At 42.5% G+C, this 25,215-nt stretch overlaps 1 protein-coding gene and 1 pseudogene across 4 annotated transcripts in view; one reads left to right on the top strand and one right to left on the bottom strand.

Moving 5' to 3' along the window:
- Window positions 1–2,183: 2,183 nt before the first annotated feature.
- The window catches only part of DDX4 (DEAD-box helicase 4), a 109,294-nt gene continuing 86,262 nt past the window's right edge, over window positions 2,184–25,215 (top strand). For 3 of the 4 annotated variants that reach the window (XM_089312797.1, XM_070056904.2, XM_002714040.6), the window contains exons 1-3: window positions 2,184–3,495; window positions 4,302–4,387; window positions 17,299–17,359. In XM_089312797.1, coding sequence (XP_089168923.1) covers window positions 4,316–4,387; window positions 17,299–17,359 — 133 coding nt within the window. In that variant the 5' untranslated portion in view covers window positions 2,184–3,495; window positions 4,302–4,315. Of the gene's footprint in view, window positions 3,555–4,301; window positions 4,388–17,298; window positions 17,360–25,215 lie in introns of all 4 variants that reach the window. The other variant, XM_008262220.5, reaches the window with a different exon arrangement.
- Window positions 7,514–7,823, bottom strand: LOC138845243 (large ribosomal subunit protein eL36 pseudogene; annotated as a pseudogene).

Below are 25,215 nucleotides of genomic sequence, written 5' to 3' on the forward strand. Positions count from 1 at the left end.
TTTACTTGAACTCATTCTAAGCAATTATATTTCTGAAATCATTGCTAGTTATGGTTTTCTAAGACACATTAAAATAAATGTGAAATATAAGCAATAACATCACTATGAAAATGGATATTGTTCATGAATTGCCTGATGTTTGTGAGTGGTGTGTGGATCACAATTTGATAAGTATTGCTTTAGCTATTACTGGAAAAATACAGAGACTTTTGTCTTTCTGAGCCCTGATAGTACACCGAGAATCCTTGTCAGTTGAATTTCCTCATCAGATGTGTTACTAGCGTCATGGCACCTTGAAGACATTGTATTCTCCTCTCCACCTGTGTTAATTTCACAGGGCTCCAACCTACAGTATTTTACATTTTATATCTAGCGTATGGTTAGGGCACAGTAGGGGATTGTCAGCCAGGAGAATCTTTGAGAACCTAAGAACACTCTCCTTTAGTTGAGGCAATCCATTTTTTTTGTTTGTTTACTGGTGGATTAAAAGGAAATTTGAACAGACTGCTATGGCGTTAGGCATAGTTCACATCCATCATTTGAACAGTTGTGGGTAACGCTGAAAACACAAAAAGACCAAATGCAAGTTCTCCTTTTCCATGCTAACTTGTAGAATTTAGCCTACCTTTTTAAAGTGTGAAGGGTCTTCACTATTGACTCTGATTAGAAATTGAGACTTTGAGGAAAACGTTGTCCTACATTATTACATAGGACTTAAAGAACTTGAGGAAACTGTGTAGGATAGCTTTTTTCATCGAAGATTTCTAGTAAAACTTTAAAAAGGATTTATTTGTTTGAAAGGCAGATTGACAGGGAGAAGGAGAGAGAGAGAGAGAGAGAAAGAGAGAGAGAGAGAGATCTTCCATCCACTGGTTCACTCCCCCAAATGGTCGCAATGGCCAGGGCTAGGCCTGGCCAAAGCCGGCACTTGGAACTCCATCCATCCAGGTCTCCCACATGGGTGGCAGGCGCCCAAGCACCTGGACCATCTTCTGCTGCTTTATCAGCCACATTAGCAGGGAGCTGAATGAGAAGCTGAATGCCACAATGCTGGCCCACTAGTGAATTTTTTTTTTGAGGCAGGAATCTTAGGTTTTAAATTCAAGTTGCCATTGTCATTCTTTTTATCAGACTGCTCCTAGAGATACAGGCTAATTTTACTTGTAGCACCTAGCACAATACCTGGGATACAGTTGGTGTTTGTTCATTGGAAGCATGTTTAACAAGTACATGAATTCCTGCCTTTTCCCTATGTTGCAATGCATCTCCACCATGAATTCACAATCTGTCACAAAGAACCAGGAAATAGAATACACTGACTCCACTTTTTTGGGACACACATCAGGGGCAAATGGTTATTGAATCATATTTGTTGTATTTCACTGTTTATATTCAATTACCAAATGAAGTGATTTTCACTCATTGCTTATTTATCTTTTTCCCAATATTGAAATTCGGTTCTCTAAATTTTTTTTTGAACAGTTCATTATGTACACATATCGAGTTTTTCATTTCAATACCTGGAAGCAACAATAATTTATTTTCTTTAAGAGTGAACATCACAGAATGTTTGTTAAGTGTTTTTAAGAAATATGTTCATTTTAGAAAATTTGTCCATTTCCTATACTTTAAAAATTATCTGGGAGCAGGCATTTAGCCTACCAATTAAGATAGCTGCATCCTACATTAGGGTACATGGGCTCAATTCCCAGCTCCGGCTCCTGACACAAGCTTCCTGTTAATGCACACCCTGGGAGGCAAGAGTGATGACTCAAGTAATTGAGTTCCTGCCACTCACGTAAGAGACCTGAACTGAGTTCCTGTCTCCTGGCTTTGGCTCAACACAGTGCCAGCTATAGCAGGTATTTAGGGGAATGAGCCAACACACGGGGACTATTTATTTCTGTCTCTTAAATGGGCAAATACAATGAAATCTAGTTGGTTATCATTCTAGCTACATGATTTAACATATTGCTCTTACTGCTTTATAAGTATTTTCCCAAGGAATTAAAATTTTCACAGTTCAAACAGTTAAAATAACTCGAAGGCCACTGGATATAAATTCAGAGCATCAGGAGGAGTGTTGAGGGCTCTCCCTCCTACAGCAACGATCTCATATTTCAGGCACTCTTGTCTCAAGGGTATGATGTGAGAATTTGATTTAAACATGGAAATTTCTTTTTTTTTTTTTTTTGACAGGCAGAGTTAGGCAGTGAGAGAGAGAGAGGGAGAGAGAGAGAGAGAGAAAGGTCTTCCTTTTCCGTTGGTTCACCCCCTAAATGGCTGCTACGGCCGGCGCACTGCGCTGATAAAAATGGAAATTTCTTAAAATGACAGTTACGTTCAAATATACGGTGATTGGGCCATTGTCAAACACAGCTTTTTAGACAGGGTTCACCTTGAGAATAGCCTGACGGTTTAGTGCTAATGAATCCCGACACATTCTCGGTGGTGAACCCGTATGGTGGTTCTAGGAATGCGGCAAACCACCGAGCCTAAGGACAGCCTTATCCTTTATGCCTGGGTATCCGATCGTGTTGGGATTTAAAATTCAGAGAAGGGAAAATGGTGGACATGAAAACGCTGCTTTCAAACAGTCCGTTGTTGTGCTTTTGGGAGGGATGAGGAAAACTCTGATGATTCGGGCACAGAGTAAAGAACATCTGATTGATGGTCACATGAAGAATCGAAATGTCCTCGGCCCGTGCACCTACGGATGATGCAAACTGGTGTGCCACAACTCCGAGCCTCGATGGCCGACCTGTGTCCCAGCACCAGTTCCGCCTTCTTTCTGGGTCAGAGGCTGCTTCCTGCCCCAAGGGACAGAGCCCCGTCTCCGTAGGACAGTCTTCCTTTACTACTTCCTGGGCTACCAGCGAGATGGAGTCCCGTCCTCACCCGTCTGACTGGGGGGAAAAGCGAATGCGCCGCCTCCACTGGCCCCGGCCGCACGTTTGAGGCCCCGGCATCCCCGGATGTGAAGAGAGCGCCTCAGACATTCAGAACCGGAGGGCCCAACTGCCAGGGCCCAGCGCAGGCTACGGGGCGAGACGCCGGAGGGAGGGAACGAGGCGGGCGTGACTCCCCTCCTCTTTCATCTTCCGCTTTAATTAATGAGAAGTGGCCGTCTTTGGTTTGCCCAGAGCGAATGCAGACTGAGGATCCCACCCAACAACATGGAAACAAATGGGCAGCAGGCCCCGGGGCAGCCGGGGACCCCGGGCCCCAACGGGCCGCCCCTCGCTCGACGACGCCTACAATGCGACCACCGCAACCTCGAACGCCAGCAGGTCGGGAACGCGCAGGGGCAAGAAAGGGGGCGGGACCCCGCGGGGCCCCGCCCGCTGGCCGAGCGCTGATTGGCTGGCGGCGCCCGTCGCCTGGTGCTATTTGTTGTTGGAGCTGCTCGCCCGGCGCCGTCAGCGTCCTGCACGTGCGGCCGTTTAAGCGGTGTCCGAGTCTTCGAGGACCTGGGGGAGAGCAAGCAGCCGAGAGGTGAGTGGGCCGTCCGCCTTTCTCGGGCTACCGGCCGACGCTGCTGTCCTGTCCTCGCGGTAGGTGGACCTAGGGCCAAAGGAAGAATAGGTGGAGCCGGTGGGGGTCGGACGCTGAGCTTTGGAGCCTGCCCCCTGCCCGCTGGACAGCCCTGAGGCCCCCGTGGGGGGCTGACAAAGGCTTGAGGCCTGCGGAGGAGGCGAAGGCTTCGCCCAGGGCCTGTGCGGCTTTTTTTTCGCAACAAAGATGGGTGCAGTGTCATTGGTACACAAACGCTCCTGATTGTCGCTCTTTGGAGGGATTTAGGCCCTCTATGCCGTCTCCTCTTCCTCTCTCAACTCCTAGACCTGTGCCCTCTCCTCCCCTCCCCCCAGACCCGAATAAACTCAACACCCGAACTAGACATTCCGACTACCTTTCAAGGGAAGTGGGAGGAAAAAACTTTGGTACCTGATAAGTATTCCCTCCCTTTGATGTCCTTTAAGCTTTGTAGGGAGCTTTAAGCACAGGAGATAAATTCTACACAGGTTTTAGGGGAAAGGCCTAGCGGGGTGGGAGACGTGGTGATTGCTGGAATGAGTAGGTAAATGGTTAGCCTGGGTTTTTAAAGAAGCCACCTCTAAGAAAGAGGCACAACCTACTTCCCCTTTGGGCAAAAGTTTTTTTTTTTTTTTTTTTTTTAAAGATTGGTACCTAGTTGAATAGTTCCAAGAAGTGTTAAGTGAAACAGTGATAGTTTGTTTTTAAAGATAAACTTATCCGATTTAGCCAAATGTTTGTGTGTGTGTATGTTTTTTAAAATATAGAACCCGAAGCCACCATGGGAGATGAGGATTGGGAAGCAGAAATCATCAAACCTCACGTCTCTTCCTATGTTCCTGTGGTTGAGAAGGTAAGAAAACCTTAAAGTTTTCAAGTATGAAATGGTTTTGATTTTTATCAAAGTCGAAAATCACCACGATGGGAAACTTCTAAATAAAACATACTGTGTCAGGGTTTGTCGACATGTGGTTGTTGTTAACTATCTTATGGGGGAATGAGATTGAAGCATGCTCAGCCTCAAGTGGAATAAAATGAGGTAACTTAGTAACTTGAAACCAAAATAGGTGCAATAATACTGACAGCATAATTTAAATCTCACTGATTGACGACTTACTACAGGTGCAAGCAAGCTTGTACAAATGTGGTTGAATCTCTGACAGACACTTGTATGGGAAATTGAAAACAATAATTTGGTTCTGGGCAATATGTTGAATTCTGAAAGTTGATTTTATGCAAGAAGAGTTTTTTTTTTTAAAAAATTTATTTATTAAAAAGAAAATTAGAAGGAGAGGCAGATTTTCAATTTGCTGGTTCCCTCCCACCCCCCCACTCCCCCCCCCCCCCCCCCCAGTAGTTGCAATGACTGGGGCTGGGCTAGGCAAAAGCCAGGAATCAGGAACCAGGAACTTGCTCCGGGTCTCCCATGAGGGTGCAGGGGCCCATACACTGGGCCATCCTCTGATGCTTTTCCAGGCACATTAGCAGAGAGCTGGATTGGAAGTGGAGCAGTCGGGACTCTAACTGGTGTCCATATGGGATGCCAGTGCTGCAGGCCATGGTTCAGCCACAGGGCTGGCCCCAAGGAGCTCTCTAAATATAAATATATTGTGCTTATCTAGGTTGTATCATCAGTTTGATGCACAGACCATCAGGACTTTTTCCCTAATGGCATTGGGGGAGTTACATTGTAATTAGAAGGAACATGGGTAGATTTTTGCATTTTAGTTCTGACTTGAAAAATTAAACAATAAGTAGAATGTACTTCAGAAGGTAATATGTATTTTTAATTTTTAAAAAAGGATTTATTTTATTTGAAAGGCTGGTTCACTTCTCAAATTGGCTGCAGTGGCTGGAGCTGGGCCAGGTTGAACACAGCAGCTTCATCTGGGTCTCCCACATAGGTAGTAGGGGCCCAAGTACTTGGGCCATCTTCTATTGCTTTCCCAGGTGCATTAGCAGGAGCTGGATTGGAAATGGAGCAGTTGGGACTTGAACTGGCATTCATATGGAATGCTGGTGTCACAGGTTGTGGCTTGACCCACTATGACACAACACCAGCCAGCCCCTGTATTTTTAATTAAAAAATGAGGCCAGTATGTGGTGCATTGGGTTAAGCTGCTGCCTGTGATGCTGGCTGAGAACCAGCTGTTCCACTTCAGTCCCGCTCTCTGCTAACGTGCCTGGGAAAGCAGCCAAAGATGGCTCAAGTACTTCAGCCTCTGCCACCTACATGGGAGCCTTGGATGGAATTCCTGGTTCTTGGCTTTGGCCTGGCCCCACCTGGGCAGTTACAGCCATTTGGGGAGTGAACCAGTGGATGGAAGACCTCTATCTGTGTGTCTCTCCCTCTCTCTCTAACCCTGCCTTTCAAATAAATAAATGTTACAAAAAAAAAAAAAAAAAGTCATTTGCGAAATGGTACTTATGCTCTGGTTTACTCCCCATATGCTTGCAGCAGCCAGGGCTGGAGCAGGCCAAAGCCAAGATTCAGGAACTCAATACAGATCTACCACATGGGTGTCAGAGACTCAGCTACTTGAACTTTGACCAGGTTGCCTTCTAGGGTGCTCGTTAGCAGGAAGCTAAAATTGGGAGCAGAACCAGGACTTGTACCAAGGCACTGTGATAATGGAATCCATTATCCAACTGGCATCTTGATTGCTAGGCTAAATGCCCATCCTGGAAAATAGCATATGTTAAAGGATTGTTTTTGAATAAGTGTTATTTACCTGACAACGTCTACAAAGCTAGATTTTTTTTTTTTCCTTCAGAATTTCTGGTTTGAGTCTGTCAATTTCTGACCATTTCTGGTGTTGGTATTTTAGTGGATGTCCTTACTTTATACAAATATGCCATCAGTTTTTTAAAAAGATTTATTTATTTATTTGAAAGGCAGATTTACAGAGAGGCAGAGAGAGGGAGGGAGGGAGAGAGAAAGAGATCAATTTTCCATCCTCTGGTTCACTCCCCAGGTGGCCACAATGGCCTGAGCTATGCTAATCAGAAGCCAGGAGCGTCTTCCAGATCTCCCACATGGGTGCAGGGACCCAAGGACTTGGGCCATCTTACTGCTTTCCCAAGCCATAGCAGAGAGCTGGGTTGGAAGTGGAGCAGCCGTATCTCGAACCGGCACCCGTATGGGTTGCTGGGCGGCCCCAGCCATGTTTTGTCTTAATTGAATTTTATCCATATAATGAGTTTATAGTATAATACTCAAAATATGAATCTCAATTGATCATATTTCCTGTCTTGAAACTTAGTTTAGAAATAGCATCTTGGCCGGCGCCGCGGCTCACTAGGCTAATCCTCCGCCTTGCAGTGCCGGCACACCGGGTTCTAGTCCCGGTTGGGGCACCAGATTCTGTCCCGGCTGCCCCTCTTCCAGGCCAGCTCTCTGCTATGGCCCGGGAGTGCAGTGGAGGATGGCCCAAGTACTTGGGCCCTGCACCCCATGGGAGACCAGGAGAAGCACCTGGCTCCTGTCATCGGATCAGTGTGGTGCGTCGGCTGCAGCGCGCCGGCCGCGGCGGCCATTGGAGGGTGAACCAATGGCAAAGGAAGACCTTTCTCTCTGTCTCTCTCACTGTCCACTCTGCCTGTCAAAAAAAAAAAAAAAAAAAAAAGGCATCTTCTGAGGGTGTGCTTTTGATGGCAGCAGTTAAGACACCAGTTGGGATGCCCCATTATATATTGGAGTGCATGGGTTTGAGTCTTGGCTCTGCTTCTGACTACAGCTTCTTGCTAATGCACACCGTGGGAGGTGGCAGTGATGGCTCAAGTACCTGTGTCCCTGCCACCCACATGGAAGACCTGAATTAAGTTTCTTTTTTTTTCCTGTGTGTGTGAGCTATATAATTATTAAAAGCCATTTCCAGTATCAGTGTCTGCTTGCTTCTATGTGCCCCACCCAGTGAAGTGAAAGAGCAGGGGCCATCAGGGCGGGCCTGGAGAGGTTTAGGGTACACAGAGGGAGGCCTCAGGCCTTCTTAGCAGCTGCTTTTCTTGTGGCAGCCAGGACGCTGCTCAGCTCCTCGAGCTTCCTCTTTGTGCGGATGTCCTCACCCTCTTGATGAACGTGAGGGCCCGTTTGTCTTTGGAGACCTTGAGCAGCTCCATGGTGCGGCACTCACAAGGGGCAAAGCCGCACACCTCCCGGATCATGTACCGCACGAACTCGGTGTGCTTGGTGAGGTGCTGGCAGCAGTGGCTGTGCCTCGGCTTGCTCACATTCTTGGTCACCTTGTGGCCTTTGTTGAGCCCACGGCCATGGGGTAGCACAGAGCCATGGCTGAAGCTTTCCAGTGACTGCAGGGGTGGAAGGCCTGGATTAGGTTTCGTGCTCTGCCCTGGCCGGGCCTAGCCCCAGCTGCTGTGGACATTTGGGAAGCTGACCTAGCAGGTGGAACACAGGAAGCTCTTTCTGTTTCTCTTTGCCGTGCAACTAAAATGAAAAATAAATGTCTTGTGTGTGTTACATATTTATAGTCCTCTTCCCATGATGAAAGTCACCCAAAAATATTTGCTCACTTGAATAACTACTTCTATTACATTTTTAGTAAATTTTCTTGCTTTTCCTATTACATATTTTTATGTAGTTAAACTAATAGTACATGGCAGTGATTTTTTAAAAAAGTTTTATTTTTGAAAGGCAGGGTGACAGAAGTAGAGAGATCTTCCATCAGCTGGTTCATTCCCCAAATGCCTTCAATAGCTGGCCCTGAGCCAGGGTGAAGCCAGGAGCCCAGTCATTTGTCTGGGTCTCTAGGTGGGTGGCAGGGACCCAAACACCTGGGGCATTATCTTCTGCCTTTCCAGGTGCACTTACAGGAAACTCAAATCAGCACTCTGATATGGGATTTGAGTGTCCCAAGCAGTGGCTCTTAAACCGTTGTGCTGTGACTCCTACCCTGGCAGTAATTTTGAAATCTAGCTTTTTTCACTCATCACTGCTATTTCATGTTACCACCTAAAAATAATTTCTTATTGTTATATAACAGCTCATGGAAATGGTATACCATAATAGAATTTTTTTGTATGTGGAAGCTTTAAGGTTGTGTTAGCTTTTAATTGTGATACTGTCATTAAAATCTTCAGGTTATTATTCATTTTACTTTGGGAATTTTTTTTTTCAAAAATGAAATTAGTTGGAAAGATGACATTTTGTGGTTCTCCCCCTAACCCCATTCTTTATAGATTTGTTATAATGCAAAGTTTAATTTATAGGTAGACTTTTTTCTCCTGGACTTTAGTAGTCTGTCAGATTTTTATTTTTTCTGAGAGTTTGTCTTTATTTATGAGAATTTGTCTTTATGAAGAGTTCTTCACACTGCATACTGCACTGTAGCATGTTGCGCATAGTTATTGTATATGATTTCTGAAACTAAAGATGACTTACTTTCAGATCTTTGAACTTTACCTTTTTGAAATCTGCTATTCAACATTGCAAGTTGTTTATTGATACTGGGATTGCTACATTAATTGTTAATATATGTTGACAATTCTCTATAAATTGTAATATCTTTTCGTAAATTTGAAAGGCAAAGAGATGGGGCGAGAGTGGGGTGGGGAGAACCAACTCATCCACTGGTTCACTCCTAAAACACCTGCCAAGATTGGGGCTGGGCTGGTGTCTTGAACCAGGTCTTCTACGTGGGTGTCAGGTACCCAGTCACTTGAGCCATCACCTGCTGCCTTTCAGTCTACATTGACTGGAAGCTGAATTAGAGAGCCAGAGCCAGGAATCAAAACCAGGCATTCCAGTGTGGGATGCGGATACCCTAACAAGTGACCAAATTGCTAGACCAAAGGCCTGTTCCTAACCTATAATTCTTAATATATTTGTGTGTGGTGGGACAGTTTTTTTTTTTTAAAGATTTATTTATTGATTTGAAAAGCAGAGTCGCAGAGGCAGAGAGAGAAAGGTCTTCCATCTGCTGGTCCACTCCCCAAATGGCCAGAGATAGGCCAATCTGAAGCCAGGAGCCTCCTCTGAGTTCCCTATGCAGGTGCAGGGGCCTAAGCACCTGACCATTCTTACTGCTTTCCCAGGCCAGAGCAGAGCTGATTCAGAAGTAGAGCAACGTGGGGTACCAGCACTGCACGTGGCAGCTCTACCCACTATGCCACAGTGCCAGCTGCGGGGGCAATTTTAGTTAAGTTTTTTGCATTTGCAAACTTGACACCTGGTACTGATTGTGCCATTAGGCTTTAGCTGTCTAGGAGTGTGGTGTGATTGATGGCTTTGTTTACCTTCCTTGGTTAAATAAAAAGTGCAGACTAGGGATTAATATACTGCATTTTTATGTGGAAGGAATCTGAGGCCTCTTACTCAAGGTAGTTCTTTTAATGACACCAGTTTGGTTATTCTAACTGGGTTTACACTTCAGGAGAAATCTGGACTTCCCTTTAAAAATGTTTAGTGGCTTTGGGTTAATAACATCTTACTATCTGTGATTACTTTTTCCTGACTCCTCCCCAGCAACTTTATGTGGAGGCCTAATGTTTCCATATGCATATAATTTTGAGCTAGTAAGGCACTATTCTGATAGCTCCTTAGAATTTCCCAAGTCTTGATATTTCAGTGAGTATACCACCTTGAGAGAGAATAATGAAAGATACGATTTAAGGAAAATGAATAATGTAGCATTGTAGACTACAGAGAACTAAGGGGTTAGGCATTTTCACATTGCATGCAAGCTTAGTGGGGTGAGTATTGGAATGGATGGGTATGGGAGTGTATTGGATATTCAGCTGGCTGGCTTTTTAGCTGCAATTTTAAATTTTTTCTTCAGTTGAGAGGCAGGCAGAAAGCTAGTTCCCATCTGCTTGTTTGCTCCCCAAATGCCTGCAATAGCTAGGGCGGACCAAGTCAAATTGGCAGAAACTAAACACTTGAGCTATCACTTGCTGCCTACCAAGGTGTACATTAACAGGAGGCTAAAATGGAAAGTAGAGGAGGCATTGGAACTCAGACGCTGCAGTATGGGATGTGGTCATCCCAAGTGGTGTCTTTTTTTTTTTCTGTTGATATTTTTTTATCTTTTATTTAATGAGTATAAATTTCCAAAGTACGACTCATGGGTTACAATGGCTTCCCCCCCCCATACCGTCCCTCCCACCCACAACCCTCCCCTTTCCCACTCCCTCTCCCCTTCCATTCACATCAAGATTCATTTTCGATTATCTTAATATACAGAAGATCAGCTTAGTATACCTTAAGTAAGGATTTCAACAGTTTGCTCCCACACAGAAACATAAAGTGAAAAATAATAGATGATTTTTTTTAAATGATGATGAAATCAGATCAGACCTATTGTCATGTTTAATCCCAGTGAGAGTCAAGTTGGGAATTGATAATTTCTTTTTTTTTTTTTTTTTTTTTTTTTACAGAAGATCAGTTTAGTGTACATTAAGTAAAGATTTCAACCGTTTGCACCCCCATAGAAACACAAAGTGAAATATACTGTTTGAGTACTCGTTATAGCATTAAGCCTCAGTGTAAAGCACATTAAGGACAGAGATCCTACATGAGGAGTAAGTGCACAGTGACTCCTGTTGTTGACTTTACAAATTGACACTCCTGTTTATGGCATCAGTAATCTCCCTATGCACCAGTCATGAGTTTCCAAGGCTATGGAAGCCCCTTGAGTTCTCCAACTTTTATCTTGTTTAGCCAAGGTCATAGTCAAAGTGGAGGTTCTCTCCTCCCTTCAGAGAAAGGCACCTCCCTCTTTGAAGACCTGTTCTTTCCACTGGGATCTCACTCACAGAGATCTTTTTGCCAGAGTGTCTTGGCTTTCCATGCCTGAAATACTCTCATGGGCTTTTCAGCCAGATCCGAATGCCTTTAGGGCTGATTCTGAGGCCAGAGTGCTATTTAGGACATCCGCCATTCTATGAGTCTGCTGAGTATCTCACTTCCCATGTTGGATCACTCTCCCCTTTATTTATTCTATCGGTTAGTGTTAGCAGGTACTAGACTTGTGTATGTGCTCCCTTTGACTCTTAGTCCTTTCATTATGATCAATTGTGAACTGAAATTGATCACTTGGAATAGTGAGATGGCATTGGCACATGCCACCTTGATGGGATTGAACTGGAATCCCCTGGTATGTTTCCAACTCTACCAATTTGGGGCAAGTCAACCCGAGCATGCCCCAAATTATACATCTCTTCCCTCTCTTATTCCCACTCTTATGTTTAACAGGGATCACATTTCAGTTAATTTTCAACACTTAAGAATAACTGTGTGATAATTACAGAATTAAACCAGTCATATTAAGTAGAACAGACAAAAAAAAATACTAAGAGGGATAATGTATTAAGTTGTCCATTAGCAGTCAGGGCTATGCTGATCAAGTCACCATTTCTCATAGTGTCCATTTCACTTCAGGAGGTTTCCTTTTTGGTGTTCAGTCAGTTGTCACCGATCAGGGAGAACATATGGTATTTGTCCCTTTGGGACTGGCTTATTTCACTCAGCATGATGTGTTCCAGATTCCTCCATTTTGTTGCAAATGACTGGATTTCGTTGTTTCTTACTGCGGTATAGTATTCTAAAGAATACATATCCCATAATTTCTTTATCCAGTCTACCATTGATGGGCATTTAGGTTGGTTCCAGGTCTTGGCTATTGTGAATTGTGCTGCAATAAACATTAGGGTGCAGACAGATTTTTTGTTTGCCAATTTAAACTCCTTTGGGTAAATTCCAAGGAGTGGGATGGCTGGGTTGAACGGTAGGGTTATATTCAGGTTTCTGAGGAATCTCCAGACTGACTTCCATAGTGGCTTGACCAGTTTGCATTCCCACCAACAGTGGGTTAGTGTCCCTTTTTCCCCATATCCTCGCCAGCATCTGTTGTTGGTAGATTTCTGTATGTTAGCCATTCTAACCGGGGTGAGGTGAAACCTCATTGTGCTTTTGATTTGCATTTCCCTGATTGCTAGTGACCTTGAACATTTTTTCATGTGCCTGTTGGCCATTTGGATTTCCTCTTTTGAAAAATGTCTGTTGAAGTCCTTGGCCCATCTCTTAAGTGGGTTGTTGGTTTTGTTTTTGTGGAGTTTCTTGATCTCTTTGTAGATTCTGGTTATTAACCCTTTATCTGTTGCATAGTTTGCAAATATTTTTTCCCATTCTGTCGATTGTCTCTTCACTCTACTGACTGTTTCTTTTGCAGTACAGAAACTTCTCAATTTGATGCAATCCCAATAGTTGATTTTGGCTTTGACTGTCTGTGCCTCCTGGGTCTTTTCCAGAAATTCTTTGCCTGTGCCAATATCTTGAAGGGTTTCTCCAATGTTCTCTAATAACTTAATGGTGTCAGGACGTAGATTTAGGTCTTTAATCCACGTTGAGTGGATTTTTGTGTAAGGTGTAAGGTAGGGGTCTTGCTTCATGCTTCTGCACGTGGAAATCCAGTTTTCCCAGCACCATTTATTGAATAGACTGTCCTTGCTCCAGGAATTAGTTTTAGATCCTTGATCAAATATAAGTTGGCTGTAGATGTTTGGATTGATTTCTGGTGTTTCAATTCTGTTCCATTGGTCTATCCATCTGTTTCTGTACCAGTACCATGCTGTTTTGATTACAACTGCCCTGTAGTATGTCCTGAAGTCTGGTATTGTGATGCCTCCGGCTTTGTTTTTGTTGTACAAGATTGCTTTAGCTATTCGAGGTCTCTTGTGCCTCCATATGAATTTCAGCATCATTTTTTCCAGATCTGAGAAGAATGTCTTTGGTATCTTGATTGGGATTGCATTGAATCTGTAAATTGCTTTTGGGAGAATGGACATTTTGATGATGTTGATTTTTCCAATCCATGAGCATGGAAGATTTTTCCATTTTTTGGTATCCTCTTCTATTTCTTTCTTTAAGGTTTTGTAATTTTCATCGTAGAGATCTTTAACGTCCTTGGTTAAGTTTATTCCAAGGTATTTGATTGTTTTTGTAGCTATTGTGAATGGGATTGATCTTAGCAGTTCTTTCTCAGTCATGGCATTGCTTGTGTATACAAAGGCTGTTGATTTTTGTGCATTGATTTTATATCCTGCCACTTTGCCAAACTCCTCTATGAGTTCCAATAGTCTCTTAGTAGAGTTCTTTGGATCCTCTAAGTACAGAATCATATCGTGCAAAGAGGGATAGTTTGACTTCTTCCTTCTTGATTTGTATTCCTTTGATTTCTTTTTCTTGTCTGATGGCTCTGGCTAAAACTTCCAGAACTATGTTAAATAGCAGTGGTGAGAGTGGGCATCCCTGCCTGGTGCCAGATTTCAGTGGAAATCCTTCCAACTTTTCCCATTCAATAGGATGCTGGCCAAGTGGTGTCTTAACTGCTAGGTCAAATGCTTTCCCCTGTATTGCTTCTTGTTAGCTGACCGAGGGAATTTATCTTGCAATCCCTTCTGCTTAGCATTTTTGTGGTACATTTTAGAAGGCAATGACTCTTGCAAATAAAATGGAAAGAGCTTGAGATAGTTACTCTACAATTACAATTTTACTAGGCAATAGTAATCATGTTTAGATAATTGTTTAGATTAGAAAGTAAGCACACAGGGACCAGCATTGTGGCATAGCGGGTAAAGCCACTACCCACAATGCCGGCATCCCATATGGATGCTGGTTTGAGTCCCGCCTGCTCTACTTCCAATCCAGCTCCCTGCTGATGGTCGGAAAAAGGAGTAGAAGATGGCCTAAGTGTTTGGGCCCCTACCACCCACATGGGAAACCCTGTTGAAGTGCCTGGCTTGGCTCTGGCTCAGTACTGGCTGTTGTGGCCATCTGAAAGTAAACCAGCAGGTGGAGAATATATCTCTCTCTCTCTCTCTCTGTAACTCCAGATTTCAAATAAATAAATCTTTTTTTAAAGTATGCATATAATATTTGAGAATTGAAAATAATGAGTGTAGGTGAAAGAAACATGTTCATCAAAATGCAGAAAGTATTATCAGTTGCTGTATTGGAGCCCTTATGTGGTAAACATTTTAAATTTCTAAATTGATTCATTTGTGTGGTTGAAGTGTAAATGGTTTATAGCTAAGGATTCTAGAAATGAAATAATGAAAAGACCCATGAGTTAATATATTTTGGGTTCCACCAGGTGTTTGAGATAGTGTTGAACATAAGGTACTTGCTGTGTTAGACATCATATTTTACTAGGGGAAACAAAATAAGCACTTAATGAAATAATTATACATACTGTGAAGTGCTATAAAAAAGGAACATATGTGTATGTGACTGATGTGGCATGAATTTGGAACAGGTGAGTAATGAACCTGAGACTTGGAGTTCTAACAGGATATCTTGTGCAGAGATCCTGAGGAGGGTGCAAACTTACTGTGTTAGGGTAATAGGAAGAAGGCCAGTATGTTAGCTTGTTATGGTTGCTGTAGTCAGTTGCCACAAATTGGGTAGCTTATGCAATAGAAGTTGATTTTCTCAAAGCCGTTATTGTATAGTGGGTAAAGCCACCACCTGTGACACTGGCATCCTATGTGAGTGCTGCTTTGTGTCTCAGCTGCTCAGTAGCTGATCCAGCTCCCTGCTAATGGCCTGCAGAAGGCAGCAGAAGATGGCCCAAGTACTTGGGTGCCTGTCACCCATGTGAGAGACTTGGAAGAAGCTCCTGGGTTCAGGCTGGCCCTGCCCTGGCCGTTATGGCCATCTGGGGATTGAACCAGTGGATGGAAGATCTCTTTCTGTCTCTCTTCCCCTCCCCCATCTTTCCCCTTCTCTGTAACTTTGACTTTCAAATAAATAAATAAATGAATTTTTAGAAAAAGATTTGTTTATTTGAAAGTCAGAGTTACACAGAGAGAAGGAGGAGAGGCAGAGAGAGAGGTCTTTATCTGTTGGTTTGCTTCCCAGTTGGTCCCAACAGTTGGAGCTGCACCAATCTGAAGCCAGGAGCCAGGAGCTTCTTCTGGGTCTCACATGTGGGTGCAGGGGCCCAAGCACTTTGGCCATCTTCTACTGTTTTCTCAGGCTCTATCAGAGAGCTGGATCGGAAGTGGAGCAGCTGGGACTTGAACTGGCATCCATATGGGATGCTAGCACTGCAGGCGGCAGCTTTACCCACTATGCCACAGCGCCGGCCCCATAGATGAATATTTTTTAAAAAAGTTTATTCTCTCATGGTTTTAGAAGCCAGAAGTTAGACATTTGAGTGTCAGCTGGGCTATCCTTCTAGTGGGAGTTTAGGAGAGAATCTCTGCCTTTCCTAGGTTATGATGGTTTATATATATTGCTTGGCTTGTGGTTACAGTCCTTTCTGATGTCTTCACACAGCTTTCTCCTTTTGTGTGTCTGATATTTTCCTTTGTGTTTCAAAAGAGCACCTGTGAACCCACTCAGATAATACAGGGTAATCTCCTCTTTCAAAATCCTCAATTTAATGATAGCTGTTATAACTCCTTTTCAAATAAAGTAAAATTTACAAGTTCCATGGATTAGGACTTGATATTTATGGGTAGCCATGAGTCAACCAACTACAGCCAGCATAACTATAGTGTAGTGAGGTAAGAGTGGTGGGAAATGAAGTCAGAGAAGTTAAGGAGCAAGGAGGAGGAGAGGAACTGGAGGTCATTTGGGACATGAAGATGATAGGACTGGATGGAATGGGTATTGCTGGTGGAAGAGGAATCATGGGAAGCAGCAGGTGATAGCTCAAGTGTTTGGGTCCTTGCTGACACATTGGAGACCTGGATTTACTTTCTGGCTCCTAGCTTCATCTTGGGCCAGTCCTGGCCATTTCAGGTATTTAGGGAGTTAATTAGTGGATTTGTCTCTGTCTTTCCCCATGTCTGTGCCTTTCAAATAAGTAAAAAAGACAGATTGATAAATAAATTTTTTCAAAAAAATTTCAGCAGTAGCACATAAATTTTCGATTATATGCCATTCTCAGTAGTGTGATGAAATCTCCCACAGTCCTGTTTTATTCACCTGGGATGTGAATCATCCCTTTGTTCAACATATCCATGCTGTATGTGATATCCACCCTGCTATCTAGGATCACGCCTGAAACAAATGATCCTCTTTCTGGTGTATTCCAAGAAGGTCAGTGTTAGTCTAGTGCTGTGTCACAGGGCCTGCATCATTCATCTCAGTTCACCTCATCATCACGAGAAGCATGAATACAGTAGAATAAATTACTTACTGTACTAGGAGAGACCACACCACATTCACATAACTTTTTTTTAAATTTATTTGACAGATAGAGTCAGACAGTGAGAGAGACAGAAAGGTCTTCCCTCCGTTGGTTCACCCCCCAGATGGCCACCACGGGCGGAGCTATGCCGATCCGAAGCCAGGAGCCAGGTGCTTTCTCCTGGTCTCCCACGCGGGTGCAGGCGCCATCCTCCACTGCCTTCCTGGGCCACAGCAGAGAGCTGGACTGGAAGAGGAGCAGCTGGGACTAGAACCCGGTGCCCCTATGGGATGCCGGTGCCACAGGTGGAGGATTAGCTAAATGAGCCATGGAGCCGGCCCTACATGACTTATTAAATAGTATATTGTTATGATTGTTCTGTCTCCTGCAGTGTAATTTATAAGTTAAATTTTATCACAGACATGTATATGTAGGTAAAACAGTTTATATGTGCTTTGATGCAGTTGCAATTTCAGACACCCATGGGGTGAGTGGGGGTTAAATGTATCTTTTGTGAAAATGGGGAGGTTTCTGTGATTTTCTACCATTTGTGAAAGAGATGACACATTCTCATTATTCAAAGTGGAAAACAAGTCTTTGTTCCTTACAGGATAGATTCTCTTCTGGAGCAAATGGAGACACTCATAGTAGGACTCCAGTTTCAACAACAGGTATGTGTGAGTCAAAAAGATGAAGCTCTTTAGGTTAAGGATTTCATCTAATGATGAGGAATAGGCTAGTAGACATCTTGAAGAGATTATTTTTAAAATTTTCTAGTGGGAATTCATTATGGTTTTTCTATTTGGGGCTGGGCCACTTCTAGCTACAGAAAGGGAGAGAAAGGAGAGAATAGTGTTATGCTGTGTAGTATTTGCTTTTGTGAGTTGCTGTAAAACCTTTGCCCAACCAGGAAGTTGTATGTTTGGTATGCAGGTTGCTAGGTATTTTCAGGATTTCTTTTTTTTTTAATTAATTAATTTTATTTATTTGACAGATAGTTAGGGAGAGAGACAGAGAGAAAGGTCTTCCTTCATTGGTTCATCCCCCAAATGGCCACTACAGCTGGAGCTACACCAATCCGAAGCCAGGAGCCAGGTGCTTCTCCTGGTCTCCCATGTGGGTGCAAGGCCCAAGGACTTGGGCCATTCTCCACTGCCCTCCCGGACCACAGCAGAGAGCTGGACTGGAAGAGGAGCAACCAGGACTAGAACCCAGCGCCCATATGGGATGCTGGTGCTGCAGGCGGAGGATTAACCAAGTGAGCCAAGGTGCCAGCTTTCATGATTTCTGACCTAAGGGAGTAGGACAACAGACTGCAAGGTTGTTTGAAGTAGGTTACAATATTGCTGACTTGTTAGGATCACAGCTGTTTAAGCCAAATCTGCCATAACATCAAGATACCATGAATTTCTTTGGAATCAGAAATCTGAGGAAAAACCCAGGAAAGTATGACAAATAAGTGTCAAGATAAAGGAGCCCATTTTTCCCCGCTGACCCCTCCCCCAACCCCTCATTCTGCACTTATTTCCACCCGGGGTGTCTGTCTGTAAGTGTGTGTGTGTGTGTTTGTTTTTGTTTAAGAACTATTTATTTGAAAGCAGAGTTATAGACAGGCAGAGGCGTAGAGAGAGAGAGGTCTTCCATCTGCTGCTTCACTCCTTAGATGACTGCAACAGCTGGAGCTGCGCCGATTTGGAGCCAGGAGATGCTTCTGGGTCTCCCACATGGGTGCAGGGGCCCAAGGACTTAGGCCGTCTTCCACTGCTTTCCCACGCCACAGCAGAGAGCTGGATCAGAAGTGGAGCAGCCGGGACACGAATTGGCACCCATATGGGACGCTGGCACTGCAGGTGGCAGCTTCACCCACTAAACCACAGCGCCAGCCCCCCAACTGTGTTTTATAGAGCTGATATAGATGGGAATAAGGGTGGAAGTGGTAGGACTTGATCTAGGAAATTAAACTTGTAGCAATCGCCATTTACTTTGTTTTTGTCCAAAAGGGGCTGAAATATTGTTACTACATAAACATGTTTTTATTGTAGTAAAATACACATAACATAAAATGTACCATTTTACTCATTTTTAAGTGTATAATTCAGTGGTATTAGTGCATTTGTGTTGCTATGTAACCATCACCCACCTCCTAACTTCGGGACTTTTTCATTGGTCCAAACCAACTTTATTTTACTTTGTGTGACATTTAACTTACTGTGAATTTGCTCTATGTCTTTGTGAGTTTGTGTTACTATTACTTTCAGGGTCGACTAGTGAAAGAACTAGTACCACTGGAAAGTAGTTTTATTATTTCTCATGGAGAATTACTGAATGAGATAAAACATTTTAGTCAAGAAAGCTGCTGACTCTGCCTGGCCTACAGTGAAACAACCTGTAGTGAGATGTGAAGAGAGTCTGAAAGAGTGTATTGGGTTAAGATAACTTTAGTTCTCATGTACACTTTGAATTCAAGATAAGTCTCTTGATAAAAAGTTAAGTTTATATAAGCCTTTGCTATTGTCAAGATGTATTTATCTTTCATAAACACTGGCTTATTATAAAATATTCAGATTTTCAGACTTTCTTGGAATTAACCCCTGCTGAAACCCCATTACAGGGCTAATTTTGCTTCTACCAGATGAAATTTGTGAGTGTTTGTTGGAAATATTAAAAAAATTGGTAAAAAGTAATACATGTCATTTTTTTTGTTTTTAAGATATATTTATTTATTTGAAAGGCAGAATGGGAAGGAGGGGGAGAGAGATGTATCTGCTAGTCCATTCCCCAAATGCCTGCAATAGCCAGGAACTCCAACTTGGTCTACCACATGGGTGGCAGGGATTCAAGTACTTGAATTATCAGCCCTTGCTTTCCTGAGTACATTAGCAAGGAACTGGATTGGAAGTGGAGTAGGCAAGACTTGAACCAGGAGCTTTGTTATGACATGTGGACATCCCAAGCTGTGGCTTAGGCTGCTGTGCCATTATGCCCACTCTTTTTTGTTTTAATTAATTTGAGATAGAAAAAGAGCATGTGTTTGTACAAAGGAAGCTTCCATTAACAACTTTAGATTGGAAATAATTTTTACGTGAACTTTATATTACTTGACTGTATATGAAAATTTAATTATGTTGAGAAGTTCAATATTTGGAGTCCTGATATGACTACTTTGCTAAATATTTCTGAAGTTTCTAGGGTTTCATTTTGCTTTTGTGTTTTGAAGATTTTGTAATTTTGTGTTAGATTTTTTTCCCAAAGAAACCTTTTATTTAAGGAATACAAACTTAATGCATCTTATCAGTACAAGTTTAGGAATATAGTGATTCTTTCCACCATACCCACCCCTCCCACCCATACTCACACCCCTCTTACCTCTCCCATTACCAGATTATTCTCTACTAAGATCTATTTTCAATTAACTTTATACCCAGAAGTCTAACTCTATACTAAGTAAAAAGTTCAACAATTTGCATGAAAAAAAATTCCAAATTGTTTTTCGACAGTCAAGACAAGGGCTGTTCAAAGTTATTGCATCTCAAAGTTAATTTCACTTTTTTTTTGACAAATTTAATTAAATTTAAAGAAGCACCTGAGAATGATACATCTTTTGCGAGCACTTAGACATAACTATAAGACATAAGAATACCTTCCACTTAATACATTAAAAGAAAGTAAGTCCTTAACATGAATTAAGGAACCAGCTAAGAAAACAAGCGATGGAGTTAGACACTTAGGCATAATGTTTTAGTTATGAGACATAAGAATATCCTCTGGCCGGCACCATGGCTCACTTGGCTAATCCTCCACCTGCGGTGCCGGCACCCCGGGTTCTAGTCCCGGTTGGGGTGCCGGGTACTAGTCCCAGTTGCTCCTCTTCCAGTCCAGCTCTTTGCTGTGGCCTGGGAGGGCAGTGGAGGATGGCCAAGTGCGTGGGTCTCTGCACCCGCATGGGAGACTGGGAGCAAGTACCCGGCTCCTGACTTCAGATCAGCGCAGCACCAGCTGTGGTGTCCATTAGGGGAGTGAACCAACAGAAGGAAGACCTTTCTCTTTGTCTTTCTCTCTAACTCTGCCTGGCAAAAAAAAAAATTAATATCCTCCAGTTAATATACTAAAATGAAAAAAACATCTGTTCTCAAAATAACAACTCTTTGAGGATAGAGGTCCTGCGTGAGAAGTTTAGTGCACCATGATTGCTGCTGTTAATGTAACTAACTATATGATGTCATTGATCACCTGAGGTTCTTGACATGAGCTGCCTAGGCTGTGGATTAGCCTTTTGAATCCACAAACTCCTTCAGTATTTTTACAAGGCCATAAGGAATGTGGAAGTTCTCTCCTCCCTTTGGAAAAAAGTACACCCTTCTTTGACCCCTTTTTACTGGCGTCTCACCCACAGAGGTCCTTCATGTAGAATATTTTTTGCCACAGTGTCTTAGCTTTCCATGCCTGAAGTGCTCTCATGGGCTCTTTAGCCAGACCAGAATGCCTTAAGGGCTGATTATGAGGTCAGAGTGCTACTTAAAGCAGTTGTCATTCTGAATCTGCTGTATGGACTGCTTCCATGTTGGAGCATTCATTCCTTTTTAATTCTATTATTACCAAACAATCTAATTTATATGATCACTTTAGCACTTAATCCTAACCGTATGATCACTTTAACACTTTAAATGCTATTTTTACCACCCAGCTTAGGGGGATCTGGGATCCCATGGCTAGTTTTTAAACTGTACCCTTAGAAGTAAGTCCATGGGAATGCATGCAGAACTATCCAGCTTTATAGTTACAAACTTCTTGCACTTCATAATTACAACTTTAGGAACAGGAAGATTCTAAACACTGTGCCCACTCTCACTGCAACCCCTCTTCCTTTATCCCTATTTTAAATTAAGTTTATACAAATTTCCCTTGGGTAAATTCCCAAGAGTGGGATGGTCATATGGTAGGTCTATATTCAGATTTCTGATGTATCTTCATACTGTCCTCCATAGTGGCTTTACCAGTTTACATTCCCACCAAGAGTGGATTAGGGTACCTTTTCCCTCAACATCCTCTCCAGCATTCGTTGTTTATTGATTTCTGTATTAAAGCCATTCCAGTGGAGGGTGGGGTGAAACCTCGTGGTGTTTTTTTTTTTTTTATTTGACAGATGGAGTTTACAGAGAGAGAGAGAGAAAGGTCTTCCTTCCGTTGGTTCACTCTCCAAATGGCCACTATGGCCGGAGCTACACCAATCTGGAGCCAGGAGCCAGGAGTTTCCTCCTGGTCTCCCACGTGGGTGCAGGGGCCCAAGGACTTGGGCCATCCTCCACTGCTATCCTAGGCCACAGCAGAGAGCTGGACTGGGAGAGGAGCAACCGGGTCTAGAACCTGGCATCCACATGGGATGCCGGCACCACAAGTGGAGGATTAACCTAGTGCACCACAACGCCAGTCCCTCGTGGTGATTTTGATTTGCATTTCCCTGCTGGCTAGTGATCCTGAGCACTTTTTCATGTGTCTGTTGGCCATTTGGATTTCCTCTTCTGAAAAATGTCTATTCAAAGGACCTGTTCTCAAACATGTGCTCTCTGTCTTATGTTCCTTCTCTATCTGCTCCTGGCCCATCGGGCATCCCCCATCTGGCAATAAAACTTACCTTTAACTCCAGTGTTCTGTGTGTTTTGTGGCTGCCTTACGTGTATATCTGATTAGTAAATTAATTGTTCAAATCTTTCATCCTCCTCTTCTTTAAAAAAAAAACTTGAAATGATTCATATATAAAAAAAGATGTCTGTATGAGTCCTTTGCTCATTTCTTAACTGGGTTGCTTGTTTTGTTGTGAGTTTCTTGATTTTTTTATATATTCTGGTTATTAATCCTTTATTAATGGCATAGTTTGCAAATAAGTTTTCCCATTCTGTCGGTTGCCTCTTCACTGTGTTGAGGGTTTCTTTTGCAGTGCAGAAGCTTCTCCAGTTGATGTGATCCCATTTGTCAATTTTGGCTTTCATTGCCTGTGCCTCGGGGGTCTTTTCCAAGAATTCTTTGCCTATGCCAATGTCTTGCAGGGTTTCCCCAATGTTCTTTAGTAATTTGATGGTATTGGGTCATAGATATAGGTCTTTAATCTATTTTGAGAGGATTTTTGTGTAATGTGTAAGGTAGGAGTCTCTTTCTCTCCTCCTCCCCCTCTTGCTTGATACTTTTGTATGTGGAGATCCAGTTTTCCCAGCACCATTTGTTGAAGAGACTGCCTCTGCTCCAGGGATTGATTTTAGCTCCTTTGTCAAATATAAGTTGGTTGTAGAAGCTTGGATTGATTTCTGGCATTTCTGTTCTGTTCTGTTGATCTATTCATTTATTTTTGTACCAGTACTAGGCTGTTTTGATTATAACTGCCATGTAGTACATCTTGAAATCAGGTATTGTGATGTCTTTGTTTTAGTTGTATAAGATTGCTTTAACTGTTCTGGGTCTCCTGTGTTTCCATATGAATTTCAGCATTTTTTCTATATCTCAGAAGAATGTCACTGGTATTTTGATTGGTATCACATTGAATCTGTAAATTGCTTTCAGTAGTATAGACATTTTGATGATACTGATTCTTCCAATCCATAAACATGAGAGATTTTTCCATTTTTTTGTGTCGTCTTCTATTTCTTTAATGTTTTGTAATTCTCATCATAGAGACCTTTGACATCCTTGGTTAAATTTATTCCAAGTTATTTGATTTTTTTTTTTTTTTTGTATTCTGCAGCCGTAGGATGAAAAGTTCTGTAGGTATCTGTTAGGTCCATTTGGTCTGTAGTGTCGATTAACTCTGTTGTTTCCTTGCTGATTTTATATCTGGTTGATCTGTCTATTGCTGAAGGTGGGGTATTAATGTCCCCCATTACTATTGTATTGTAGTCAGTGTCTCTTTAGATCCATTAAGGTTTCTTTTAAATAGCCAGGTGGCCTATAATTAGGTGCATATTTATTTATAATAGTTACATCTTCTGTTGAATTGACCCCTCAATCATTACATAGTGCCCTTCTTTGTCTCTCTCAACAGTTTTTGTCTTTTTTTTGTCTGATCTTAGGTTGGCCACGCTGGCTCTTTTTTGGTTTCTGTTGTAATAGCGTGATCACAAAAGAGAATCTTTTGCATTAGCGTTTTTCTGGTCAACCTTTGCCATAAGTTTTCAGCAGTTATAGTGGAATTCTTTTCAAGTTATAATAAAATGCACATAATACAAAATATTATCTGTTTTTAAGTGTACAGTTAATTGTGCATTCTTTTGACTGTGTTATAAAATAGGGCTTCAATTTTATTTGTTTTCATAAAGCCACCTGATTTTCCTAGCATATTATGTCTTTTCTCTGTTTGTGGTGATACAGGTTTCATCTTTTTTTGTTTTGTTCTGTTGTCATAAAGCATTAGATGTACAGTTCATTGACTAGTAGTGGAAATACCAAGCAATAAGTTTTTCCTCACTTAAACGGCAGTGCTCCAAAATTTTTATAATTAGTTAAGTTTTAGTTTTTACTGTTTAAGATTTTTCTATTTGAATAGTTTTTACTCAGAAATGACAGTTGAATATTATTAAATGCCTTTTTGAGGGGTTCTTGCCACTCACATAGGAGACCTGGATTGAGTTTGTAGCCCTGGCCTACTCGTCATTTTGGTGATTTGGGGAGTGAGTTGGGAGATGGGTGCTCTGTCTCTCTGCCTGTTGTATAAGTAAGTTACAAAAAAATCAAGCAACTAGAACTTTTTATTCCTAGGATAGATTCCCGTGTGCCTCTTACATTGCAGTAGTGGGTGAAATTGATGTTTTTGTTTTTTGCTTAGTACTTTTGAGTTAATGTAAAATTAGCATGTAGCTTTTTTGTTGTGATTGTCACTTGATTTTGGTTTAGAATACTGGCATCCAATGTTGGAGTGCCAGTTTGAGTCCTAGTTGCTCGACCTCCAATCCAGCTTCCTGCTAATGCTCCTGAGAAGGCAACTGATGATGGCCCAAGTAGTTGGTCCACTGCCAACCACGTGGGAGACCAGGATGGAGTTCCTGGCTCCTGGCTTTGGCTTGGCCCAGACCTAGCTATTGAGGGCATTTGAGGTGTGAACCAGCAGATGAAAGAGTCATTTCTTTCTCTCTCTAATCCACATACCACACATACGGACATTCTACCTTTTGAATAAATAAAAATCTTAAAGATTTTATATAGATCAGAGCAGATTCTTGGTTTTTTTAAAAAAACTTACTGGGGCAAGTGTTGTATAGCCAGTTAAGCCACCACTTGGGATGCCTGCATCCCATATCAGAGTGCCTTTGTTCAAATACTGGGTTTGACTCCCAATTCCTGCTTCCTGCTGATACAGACACTTCGAGGCAGTAATAATGTATCAAGTAATTGGGTTTCTGCCATCCACATTGGAGACCTGGATTTATTTCCCAGCTCCTGGCTTTGGCTTTAACCAGTCACAGCTGTTGCAGGCATTTGAGGAGTGAACCAAGCAGATGGGCATTCTCTCTCTCTGCACCTTGCAAATAAAAATATTTTAAAA

Source organism: Oryctolagus cuniculus, chromosome 14 (genome assembly GCF_051225735.1).
Source record: "Oryctolagus cuniculus isolate XC-2025 breed Fujian yellow rabbit chromosome 14, ASM5122573v1, whole genome shotgun sequence".
Classification (NCBI taxonomy): Eukaryota; Metazoa; Chordata; class Mammalia; order Lagomorpha; family Leporidae; genus Oryctolagus; species Oryctolagus cuniculus.